Consider the following 12,537-nt stretch of genomic DNA (forward strand, 5'->3'; position numbering starts at 1 on the left):
TACAGTTTGAATTCCTCTAATTCCTCTTCCTTTCATGTCTTTATCTCTGATACCCTCTTTCTAGCTTAATCCATTTCAGCTACACTGGTCTCCTTGGCTCAGGCCCCACCCCCAGATATTTAAATTGGTAGAGAGTAGGATTCTGGTGAGTTTGCTTAACTTAAGGAGGGTTCAAATCAAGCTGACAATCATCTTAGTCTCTAACCTCTCATGCTAATGCTGGAGCGTCCACAGAGAGCTACAATCCTTTGTTTACAGACCCACCTTTACTGTGAAAATTGCCCAGGGAGAGCCTATAATAAGGATCTATCAATTACTGATATTTTAGATTACCAGTGAATTCATTTCATCACTTGCTTTCTTAAGAGGTAGTTTTGACTGTAATTGTTACAAAAACTATAATGAATCTTTCACTCTTCCACCTTGTGAGGAACACAACCCCCTGAAGCTTGCAGGGTGCTTCACAGTTGGTTATGTTATCATTCAGCCTTTCATTACAGTATGGCCCCTTTTTTTTGGTTGAGGAACATTAATTAACTTCTTTTGGCATCCTCTCTGATCACCAGCTCTGATGGTGAAGGAACTTAGTTTGAGAGAAACAGGGCATTCTAACAGAGGAAGCCACTCAAATATGTGAAAGATGACCCAGAGGCCCAGAGCTTTTAGATTGAGGCAGATCCTATCCCAAGTCCTCTTCTCTTCCAAGCATGGCAATCTTGAAATAATAATTAGAAAAAACAAGCCAAGGATCTATGTTTTTATTAAAAAAAACACCCAACAATTATTGAAAAAGAATAATGCTTTATACAAATTTCCATTAGAAAATCCCAAAATACTCATTGGGTTTGTTTAAGGTACAGTAACAGAATACAAAAATATCAAAATTGACTAACTTCTGGTGTAACAATCATGGTGGTGATTTTGGATTATAGATTGTTTTTGCAGAATTCAGCAACTAGTAAACCACATGCGTTTACACTCACACATTGTTAGGATTTATGGATGTTGCAAAGGCTCTCTGAATCCTACCGAAGTATAGACTCAGGTTGGAAGACTGAAAGTTACTAGGTTCAAATCCTCATATGATAATGATACAATCCTCTGGATAAATTTCCTATGTGGTTTCACTATGAATGACCATTCCCAAACGAACCTATCAGTGTTAGCAATACCTAACAGCACTAAGTCAGAAGGCATCACTTAACGAACATTCACCTGAATATCCTTGCAAGTTATTATAATTCAAAAAACCTTCCATACTTTGGCTTTGCCAATACTTACACTTTGTTTTACCCACTACGACTGCAGACTTGTCATAGGTCAAGTCTGCATTCTTAAGAGGAAAAAAGCTTAGCCACAAAAAAAGCATCAGGCCACACTGAAGAACCCGACTTCCTTAGAATCCACTTCATTTAGTAAGCTGAATGTCTCTATAGTGTCTCATTACTTGAGAGATTGGTTATGGCAAGAAACCCATTCCTTAAAATTTATCTTTTCAGTCATTTGAAAAGTAATCCCAAATTTATGCACTTAAAATCCTTACTTCTTTCCTTTATGATAGCACTTTTCACCTTACAAACCACATTTGCACATATTCTGTCTTCCTAGATTCCCACAAAAGCCCTGTGAGGTAGGCAGGCCAGGAATCACAATCCCTTTTTTACAGATGAAACAATAAATCTAGGCCAACTCAGACAGTAACTGATAGCACCAAGACTCAAATCAGGTCTCCAGACACCAACACCAACTCCCTTTTCATTACATCATCTTGCTCAGTAAAGGAGCATTTTCCACTGACTGGAAAACTAAGAGCAATTGTTAAAATGGAACAGAGTCCCGCCAACATGATTGGTGCAGCTGAGAGAAAGGAAATGGACTGGAGTGGAAAGGAAGATACAAACAGTGTGAAGGCGTGTGCAGGTTTGGTTCAATGAGTTCTAACCACCAATTGAGCAAATAAAAACACTACTCAGACATATTTCATGTTTAAAGAATGAGCATAACACCAACTAATTAATAGTCACACCACCTCCACCAGATAGTTAAGTATCATTATCTCAATTTAACAGATGGGAAAAGAGGAGAAAGAATAAGTGACTTGCTGACAGCTACAGAGAGAATATTTGTCACCAGATTATCACTACAGAAAATCTAGCACTTCATGCAGAAAAACAGACCATATTTCTCTGGGAATAGGTAACTATATGATAATTGTGTATGAGAAAGCATATAGCTGAGAAGAGAGGGGGTGGAAAAGGTAGTTTGGTGGGATACAACGGTAAATAAATACCTTAAAAATCCAATCAATGAAATTGTGTTACAACACTGGGAAAGCAGCACACACTTGCTCAAAAAGGCAAATATTTTCAAAGCAAACAAGAGTGTAACAGGTCAGAATACAGAGATGGGGTGGGAAGGTCAACGGGAGTATATCATCTGGCCATGCAGAAAGATTTGCCCCCAAAGCTCTGAGTTATAAGAGAAACTTATTGATTTTAGAAATTAAATAATATGCTTAGGAAATATGTTGCTAGATTTAAAAGTTCAAGCCCAACCTATTTAGAACAAAACAAAACAAAACAAAACAAATAAAGGCATGAAGAATGATTGACTGATGACAAAGCAAGTATTGTAAGATCATGATAAAAAAAAGGGAAAATAATTACGTGAAAAGGGCACATGTGAGGAATGGAAAGAATTTATACTTGCTTAGTAGTTTAGGTCTTATGTCAAAGACACTAAAAGCTGATTAAGGAGGGTAAATGATATCTGACCTATTATATATGTGTATATATAGAAAGAAGAGGCAAAAACCAAAGAAACTGCTTATTTAATCAATATAGACTTAAATATATATATATTTTAGATATGTTTTAACTATGTTGATTCCAACATAATAAGAGATTTTACTAACTAATTTTTTATAGAAAAACATGTCTATATACATATCTATAATTAAGGAGCACCCCTCCCCACATTTAAGATGATTACTCCTTGGGAAGCAGTAATACACTTGGAAAAGGCTTCCCTCCTATATTGAGGAAAGGAGATAAGACTTAGTCATTTTCAGCAATGGGTATTTTTAAAAAATGTGTGGTTTTCTTTTTTAATAACACCACAGTTCAGATGACAATAGTCAAAGTTCAAGGTCTTAAAGTCAATCATAGTATTTCAATGTCCATTTTCTATTTGTTCCAGGGCTGTCTTGTTTTGCTTCTGTGTCACACGTAGTCTTTCCCACTGGAAGGTGCAGGCTTGGGATAGGGCCGTGGTGTTGGGTAAGATGTTTTTCGGGGGCAGGAACAGCAAAGTAGGGCACCTCCCAGAAGGCAGAGAGAAGCAGCAGCCCAGCCAGTGAAGAGAGCCGCACCAAATTCATACCTGAGAGGAAAAGATAACACATTTGCTTAATCAATGAATCACTGGAAAGTTTTCTAATGTAATTAGAAATCTCATTATGTTTTTTTTCCCCACTGAAAACAATCCCCCATGATTCCTGGGGGAAGTACTTTCAGGTTTGTGCTTGCACACACAAGAATGTTTACATTGCAGTTGTTGACAATTTGCAATAGTAGATCAGGCAATACAGCATGCAACACCAGGTCAATTGCACAAATATTTCCAAAGACTTTTCCATATGTAGGAGACTTGTAAAGCATCTGTTTATACTTGAGGAGTCAGGTTTGAACTATGATTTCTAGGCTCAAGCTTAACAAGTCATGCTATCAACACATAGCAACCATATTCTACCAGTATAAAGAAACTCCTAAAGTGCTAGACCATTAGAGTTTTTATTTGTTGTTGTTGTTAATCTTCACATGAGGATATTTTTCCATTGATTTTTAGAGAGAGTGGAAGGGAGGAGAAGGAGACAGAGAAACATCAATGTGAGAGAGACACATCACGCCCTTGATCGAGCCTGCAACCAAGGAATGTGCCCTTGACCGGAATCAAACCCAGAACCCTTCATTCCATGGGCCAACATTCTATCCATTGAGCCAAACTGGCCAGGGCATCCATTAGAGTTTTTAATAGTTTATCCCAGGTACCTATAAACACTGAAATATGAAATTTATGGTTTAGAAAAAAGACTACTAACCAATCCATGGAACATTCTAGATAAAGCTGATCTAAGTGGATGTATTAAGCCAGACTCTTGGGGAGAGGATCTGTGTCTGATGGTAGACAACAAAAGTAGAGAAAGCTATATCTAGAATTATGAGGCCTGGATTCGGATCCAAATGCAAACTCTCAACTGCTGCAATTATGTACTAGTAATTTCACTTTTCGACCTCAGTTTCTGCTTCTCTTAAAGGGGGATAATCCAATCTTCCTTACTACACTCCTTTCAGGATCATCTGAGACATGAAAATAACATGTATACTGTGCCTAGCAATTTATAAACTGCTCTCACATCCATTACTAGTAAATTGTTAGCCGATTGACCTCCAGCAGTCTCTGTCCCTACATTGTAAATCTTATGGGAAGGGCTCCAACACAATCATTGCACTGTGTATCCTCCTGTATGTGGGTGATTATATAAAAAGAATCACACCTTATCTATCCAACCACTGGGATTTTTCATCTATTCATCCTCACACTCACAAACAATAATTACCTCTTAACATCCTTACTCCGAATGTAGTTATTAGGCTTTAAAGACATGAACGCAGTGAGACAAAGAGCCTTGTCCCTGATCAAAGAGTGCTGTTACATGAGAGTCAGGAATCAGCCCTTGAACTTCCACAACTTGCAATATTAAGAAAGTTGACCTTTGGAAAGTCAATTTTATTGTTGTAGTGGAACAGAAAAATTCAAAGTAGTATCACAACTTATTTTTTCATAAATAAACTTCTTTTCATAAATAAAGTCAAACTAATGAGAATGAAGTATTAGTCATTAAGGCATAGAGTAGTAAGTACTATTTTTTCAATCATAAGCTGTGTGTTAGCGACAAATAATCACAATTAAGTGTTGTAAGCATCACAATATACTTCAAAAAGTACATTTCAAATTTATTAATATTAAAAAGAAAACAAGAGAAAAGGCCCAACACACAGTTGCAAAATATAAAGGTTACAACTTTTCTACCTCAAATATGTTCTATCATTCATATGGGCGGTTAAAGCAATTATCAAACTTATTTTAACATGCATCACAGGCCATTCAAATTATTTTTAAGTTTGACATAAAATTCCAGAAAACAAATCTGGGAAGCTGTGACACTAGCTGGACTTTGCAGAACATAAAAAGAGTATTTCCTCAGAAAACAAGCTATTTTACACATGAATAACCTTACCTGGCATTGACTGGTGTCATGGGGTCATAGAATTCTTGAACAATTCTGTGGCCATACCATGCTGTGGCAACTAAAGCAGCTAGACCTAGAGAAATTAAAAACAAAAGACTGTTAATCATTATGGAACACTGAGCATAAATATACAGTCCATTACATTGATAAGAATTAAATATACAGCCCATTACAAGAATTAAATCTCGCCAATAATGCTGACATTTTGAATTTAGTTAATTTTAGACAATTTTAATTTAGAGACAGTAGAAGTTAAGACCTGTTTTATTCCAAGTATTCTGTTAAGACAGACCAAAACATTAGGTCAGAGTTAGGCACAGGTTGTACTCTGTCATCTTATTCATTTATAGTTCAAGGTCACTGGCACCAATAAAGCATTTTTGGAAACAATTCAGGAGGTTCATGTCATTTATGATCTTCAAAGATATTGTTACACATTAGTGTACTAAACTGCTTTTCATAAAACCAATGTCCTTATTACTATACATGAGTCACTTGAAAAGGGGGAAATGAAAACCCTTCTATATTCTTCTTGACCAAAGAGCAAAATTTACATTTCTGTAGGATCAAAAGGATAGTAAGTGGCTAGGTAGCAGGAAAGAGCAGAAACTGTCTCAGAATGGTCCAGACCACCCAAATTCCTACTGTTCCACTGGCCAGACCTGCCAGATATTGCCTTGAGATGTGCCACAACAGGTAAATGTATACAGCACATTCCCAGTTTTCCATTTATTTCATATTTTAGTAATGCCAAAGAATCTACTTAATCAAAATCATTCTATCATTTGAAACAAGTATAAAATATCTTGATGTTTCTAATCCAAATAAATTAAATAACTTTCTTTCATAGTAATTCTAAGAAACCATCAATATAGACAGATTAAATTTTTCAATGCTCCATTTTCCTCCACCTCAAAAAAAAAAATGTGTCCAAGTTAATTTCCTCTAATACTTGACAGAAAACATGAGTGCTTTTGGCTGTTCAGATGCATCATGAGACTACTTTGAAATTTTCGACCCTCAATCCCTAGGAAATCCCTTACTAAACTGAACTGGGAGTGATGCAATCATTCAGGGAAGTTACTAAAAGGTAAGCAACGGAAGGGTGGTATTGCAGTAAATTTATTCCTAGCCTTTGATGTAAAATTGAACTTTTGGGAATTAAAACACCATCCATAGGGGTGTGTGTGGTTTTTTTGCAGAGGGGTGGGAGGGGTAATGTGGAAAACTGAAAGACTGGTGACTTTCAACTAGCCAAATCTTTAGCAAAGCCACAGTCACTCTTCATTATTGGTTAAATCCAATATTGTGCTGGGGCAAAGGCCCTTACAAGGTTTTTGTCAAAGAGGAAATGAGAAAAGAAAGTCTAATTCTAATTTCTCCTAGTGATAGATTATGTCATTGGGGTCATTTCAAACCAATAGACTACTATATTATGTACAGTATATAATAGTTTACTTCAAAAATAGACTATATATTCAATACTATTTTATACACATACATGCAATCTTATTTAAAATAAGCTTATTATAACACTTAAATGGAACTGCCATGCCTTTCTCTGGTTCTCATTTTCTTAAAGATCACATATCTAACTCATTAAGCAAAACTTCAGTAAGTCAACAAATATATATTGGTCTTTTTCAAGGCCTCTCTGTATTGTTTTCATTCTTAATTCATTTAACCCAATTTCCTACCTCCACTCCATGCCACCTTCTACCTTTACTCCAATCGGCCTTTCTCTTCACTGACCTATGGGTACATCCTGTTTATTTTGAAATTAGATCTACCCAACTGAAATGATTTTCTCATTTTCCTCTAATAATCCCAACCCCATCCATTCCTCACACATCTACTTGATTCACACATTCTTTATATTCTCTCTTACTACACCCCATCCTTGCCATATGTTGTCTGTGGGGATGCCATGAAAATTTTCTATGTAAATAGAGTTGTTCCTTAGAGTTTGAGAGATAGGAGAGCTTGCTCTTCACCTGGGGAAACTGGTTCTAATAAACCGGTTGGCAACTGAAACCAGAAAGAATAATAGACCTGTTCACTGTGAGCACAGATCTCAAATTTTCATTTGGTTCCTCTTTGAAAATGTGAAAGTCAGCTGGACTTAAGGTTTCCATGTCTTCAGATTTAAAAAGGACTGAAATAAATCAATTCACGTGCAAGAAATCCAACATTGTCTAAGGAAATGGAAAGCTAAATCTCAAACCATGCCAGAGATAGTTTAGTAAGATAAAACCATGCCAGAGACAGTTTAGAAAGAGGGGCAGGGCCTGTCTTACCTGCAATAAGAAATATCACGCCTCCAATGACAGCCATCCGCATCTTCTGGACCTCATCATCCTCCAGGCACTTCATACACTTCATGCCAACAGTGGCCACAAAGATAGCTATTAATCCCAGCAGGATGCAAACCACCATCAAGGCACGGGTTGCTTGCAAAGTGCCTGGCAGAAAATATTTTAGAACATGTAAAATTAATCATATATAGACCAATAAGAGAAGAGTGGTAGAAGACCAAGTATATTTCAATGTTGTTTTGAAGAAAGAAAAATTAAACTGGGAGTCAGGAGATCCCAGTTCTAGTGATGTTTCTGTAGGTAAGCAGCTTAGTTTCTTCTCCAGAAAACCCAACAACTGGCTGGATAATGGATAAGAAACCCTTAGGCTCTAACATCTTATGTTTTAACATTAAAGTCAAATTCCTCTGGAAAAATAATGATCTGGTTCAATAGGGTTAGCTGATCTAATACATCTTTAATCCTTACTAATGGAGTATTTTAATTCTGAAATATAATCATATGTTTTATCCTTAATGTTAAACCATTTATAATATTAATATATCTTGGTAATAGTCAACAGCTTTATACCCCAGGCATCAGGCTTCAGAAAAGACAGAGGTGAATTGGGAAGATAAGAAATAAATTTCTCATTGATTATCATGGCTGAATAAACAGCATTTGTATCTCAAGCGGCTGAGGTGAGTTTGGGGAACATGAGTGTCATTTTCTTAGAACAAAACTAAATAACCTTTCCCATGTTACTTTAGAAGATAGTGGATTCATATTCAGAGCCATCGCCATGACTGTTTTCATTGTCATGTTGTCAAATAGCAGACAATAATTCAATGGAGCATTTCTCAGGGTTCCATTCATTTTCTGATTTCCTGTTATTGTCATTGCAAACTAAGTCATGATCACACAGATGGGGGCAGGGGGCAGAGGTTATGCCAGTATGTTTCCTAAAGGGTAAAACCATGGCACCATCATTGTGGCATAAAGGCACAGACTTAAAGAAAATAAACTGAAACTATGCTGGCAAGATGAGTTTGATTAATTCTACATTTACTTCCTCCACATGAAGATCATTATCTCACTGGCAGTGCTCACACGTGACAAGTATTTCTGCATATATAAATACTATTTACATCAAACCAAACCATGCTATCTTCAGTAAGCTACTTATTATTCTTTGTGACCATGATTCTATCATGTAAAGTGTGAATGATGGTATCTCTTATCAGGGAGTTGGAACAATTGACTTCTTTTTTAAAAAATATATTTTTATTTCAGAGAGGAAGTGAGAGGGAGAGAGAGAGATAGAAACATCAATGATGAGAGAAAAATCATTGTTTGGCTGCCTCCTACATGCCTCTCTCTGGGGATCAAGCCCACAATCTGGGCATGTACCTTTGGCCAGAATCGAACCCAGGACTCTTCAGTCCAGTTTTTCTCTATCCACTGAGAAAAACTGGCTAGTTGACTTCTTGATGCTCTTCAAGAGTGTCTGACATGATAGAAAGGTTTTATATCTCATTGTCTAATTGAGACCTAGGCTCAGTCTTAGTATTTTCAGAGCTGAGACCTTGAATTACCAATCCTAATTAACACTAAGATCTAAAATATCATTCAATTTTTATTTTTTTAAAATATTTCCATTCCAGCCATAACCAATCTCTGATAAAATCACAGTAACCTCTATCTAAGAAGTAGCAAATGTTTTTGTGTGTTTTTTCTTTTGGTATTTTTTTTTCTGTATTTGAAAGATATTTTGGAAGCCAAAATACATTTTTACTTGATTTAATTAAAAGGCAAAACAGAGACACTCCCTTTCACCCCTCCTTATAAGTGTGCGTGTGGGTATACATGCACCCTACCTACACACTCATCTTAAGATTCCAGTGTGGTATAAGAGCTGCTGAATCAAAACACATATTCCACTGTGGTGTGAAGAGGAAAGTACCAAGGACTCCACCATTAGGTGTGTCCTTCCGTCTGATTTACCAAACGTTTTTGCAAAGGCAATCATTACCAAGAATGAAAATGAAAATAAAATATCTAAACTCTTATACACACACAGATTTCAAATTCCACTCAGAAGGTAATCATTTAAAGCGAAGGAATACTGGCAGAGGAGATGATCCACGTGGCAGGATAGGGTGACCTGGGTCCATTTACTTGGGACTATCTTGGTTTTAAAAGTACTTGTGCTACACAGACAATAGTTTGGTGAAGGCCTGTGTGGGGCAGGGACTGGGTGGAGGGGACCAAAGGGGAGAAATGGGGGACATCTCTAATACTGTCAACAATAAAAAATAAATTAAAAAATAAAAATAAAACTACCTGTCCTATATCCAGGGAAGACCCTCAATCCTGTACCAACAGGGACAGCTGGTCCCTCTCCTGGCGGATGATAGGATGTGGAAAGTAAAATGAGGAGGGTTTAGCAAAGTGCACAGAGGCGTAAATCAGGCAGGGTTTTGCAAGGTAGGGTAAAGTGTTCGGAGTTTATTCTAAGTGTAATAAGACGTCACTGGAGGGTCTTAAAGAAGGGGTGATGGGATGTTTACCCTTGGTATAGAGGGCACAGTCAGCATTTTTCCTATGCTAGCCCTTCAAATATGCATAGGCCCCTACACTTCTCAGCCACCTCCACTTTGTTTTCTCGTGAATACTCCATTTCCCGACTCTTTATTCATCACTTTTGTTTCTTTCTCTGATCTCTCTCCAAGCTTTCCACTTTGTTGGAGCTGTAGGGCCTCAAACCAAACCCAGCTTCCATAATAATCATTCTGGTGTGTGTTTCATGTAAAAACAGCAGGCCACCAGTCTGGCAGGTCTGAGCACTTGGATCACAAGATGTTCTTCATGAGGAGTCTATGGGCCTTGGTCTCATGAGTCAGGTCTGGATAAAGCCATGCAGGCAGGGAGCACACATGGATGAACTACTTCAAAGCTCCCTTTGCACTCACCTGGAATGATCTAAGATTCACGGTTTTCATTGCTAGATTTTGTCCCCTTTAAATTCTGCCCCCTTCCCCGACAAATCCACACTTAATTCATGCCGTACCCATTTCACTCTTCCACTTTTACAAATCTGATAAATCAATAGTGCTATTTTTTTTTTCATTTATGTCCTTGGCATCCATTGACTTAGGACATTTCTTAACATTTTACAATACTAGATGGGCATCAAACACAAAATCTCATTTTGCTTCATTGTAGACATTTGGGTTAATTCTTAACTATCATGATGGTGACGGGGGGAGGGATGTAAAAATACAAAGGAAAAAGGCTGAGAATCATAACAGCAAAATACTCACTATCTGAGTGTATATAATAGTGGCTTAAAAATCAAAGTAAGCAAGTGTGTTAGAAGTTACGAGGGTTTTACGTGCAGATAGAATCTAAATTGCACAGTTTTAAGCTGGAACCAGATGAGTCCTTCAAATTAATGTCTATGGAAGTCTTCTAAGTCAGATAGCTAAAATATATAATTGTGAGCTCCTTGAAGACTTGGGTCAGATATTTGTTCATATTCTCACCCAAAGCACTGAAAATGGTACCTGACAAGCTATATAGATCATGCTATCTGTGTTCAATGAATTTAAATTAGAACATGTCTTTATCCTTTAAAATTCTACTAATAAGATCAGTAAAAATTACTATCTTGTGTTAAGCTTAACCTTTGGGAAAAAAATACTGAGAAATGCCTCCCTAGAGAGCCCAGGGATGCTAAAGTCTTACTACATAAAACCGGACTTAGTTTAGAACATTAAAAGCTAATAACTAATACAGGGAGGAAAAATTCATACTTTTTGCTGAATCTGATTTAATTTTAATTTTTTTCTAAAATATTTATAATCTTATGAGCTTCCAAGGAAGTTTTTTCCTAGTGGAATGATGATCAGCAAGGCAGAGAAGTTGAAAAATATTTAAAAGGTACAAAATAAAATTTTGGACTAGGGAGGTACAGTATAGCGTTGGACTACTAACTCTGATCTGGTTTGATTAAGTCAAATCTAAAAGCAAATATGTTCTTTCTTGGCCCTTTAAATTGGTAGATACCTCTATAATAATATTATTATGGACTAAAGTTGTCTGCAGAGAAAATGTTAGCAAACATTTGAGAAGCTAAACTATTGTTTCTCATCATTATTCAGCAATATATGGAAAAGGCAGTCTTTTAATTATACTTAGCTAGACCGATAATCTTGAGATTAAAGACTCTATGAAGTTCTTACCACTTGCAACTTAAAAGTATAATCTGAAAAAAATATTTAAAAAGATCTCTACTTACAAGTCAAGAAATGAGTTAGACATTATTGATCCACTACAGTTAAGTTGATCAACGTTAAGTGTAGAAAGACAAGCACAGCCAAGTGGGATTTTTTTTTTTTCTAAAGATTTTCTAAAGTTTTACTATACAAGGAGCAGAATCTTCTTTAAATGTCTGGCATTGTTCATGCTACTTACCGGGCATATTATTAAATTGCTACTCTGTGTACTTCATAAACAACATAGATTTTAAGTATATCTGCATTCTCACATAGTCCCTCTTTGAATCAGTGGTTGCTTAATAAGTAATAGGGAAATCAATGAACTGAACTTTGGGTCACTAGAGCAAAACTGTTCTAATCTCCTCTGCAGTTAAATGAGCTCATCACAGATCATCATAGAACTATACTACCCTGGCCTTTTCACTTGTTAAAAATCTCCCTTTTGCTCAAGTTCAAAGTTTCTCAAAGAGTCTTTATTGTTAGCATTTCCATTTTATTGTTGCATGATCTGGAGGCCATTGGGTGTGACCTCAGGACACCAGCACTGTCAGAAACTGAAGTGATCTGAAATGAGGCAGGACTTACCACTTTTTGGAATGTCCTAACCAGTTTTAGTTTGCTTTCCTTCTTCCTTTTCTTTCCCTTCTCTTTC

The 12,537-nt window shown here is 36.6% G+C and overlaps 1 protein-coding gene across 1 annotated transcript in view; it reads right to left on the reverse strand.

Annotated features, from left to right (window-relative positions):
- Positions 1-743: 743 nt before the first annotated feature.
- The window catches only part of CLDN1 (claudin 1), a 15,917-nt gene continuing 4,123 nt past the window's right edge, over positions 744-12,537 (reverse strand). The window contains exons 2-4 of the mRNA XM_006765871.2: positions 7,609-7,773; positions 5,300-5,384; positions 744-3,381 (exon numbers count right to left, since the gene is read on the reverse strand). Coding sequence (XP_006765934.1) covers positions 3,222-3,381; positions 5,300-5,384; positions 7,609-7,773 — 410 coding nt within the window. The 3' untranslated portion in view covers positions 744-3,221. The remainder of the gene's footprint in view (positions 3,382-5,299; positions 5,385-7,608; positions 7,774-12,537) is intronic.

This window comes from Myotis davidii, unplaced genomic scaffold (assembly GCF_000327345.1).
Source record: "Myotis davidii unplaced genomic scaffold, ASM32734v1 scaffold41, whole genome shotgun sequence".
NCBI lineage: Eukaryota > Metazoa > Chordata > Mammalia > Chiroptera > Vespertilionidae > Myotis > Myotis davidii.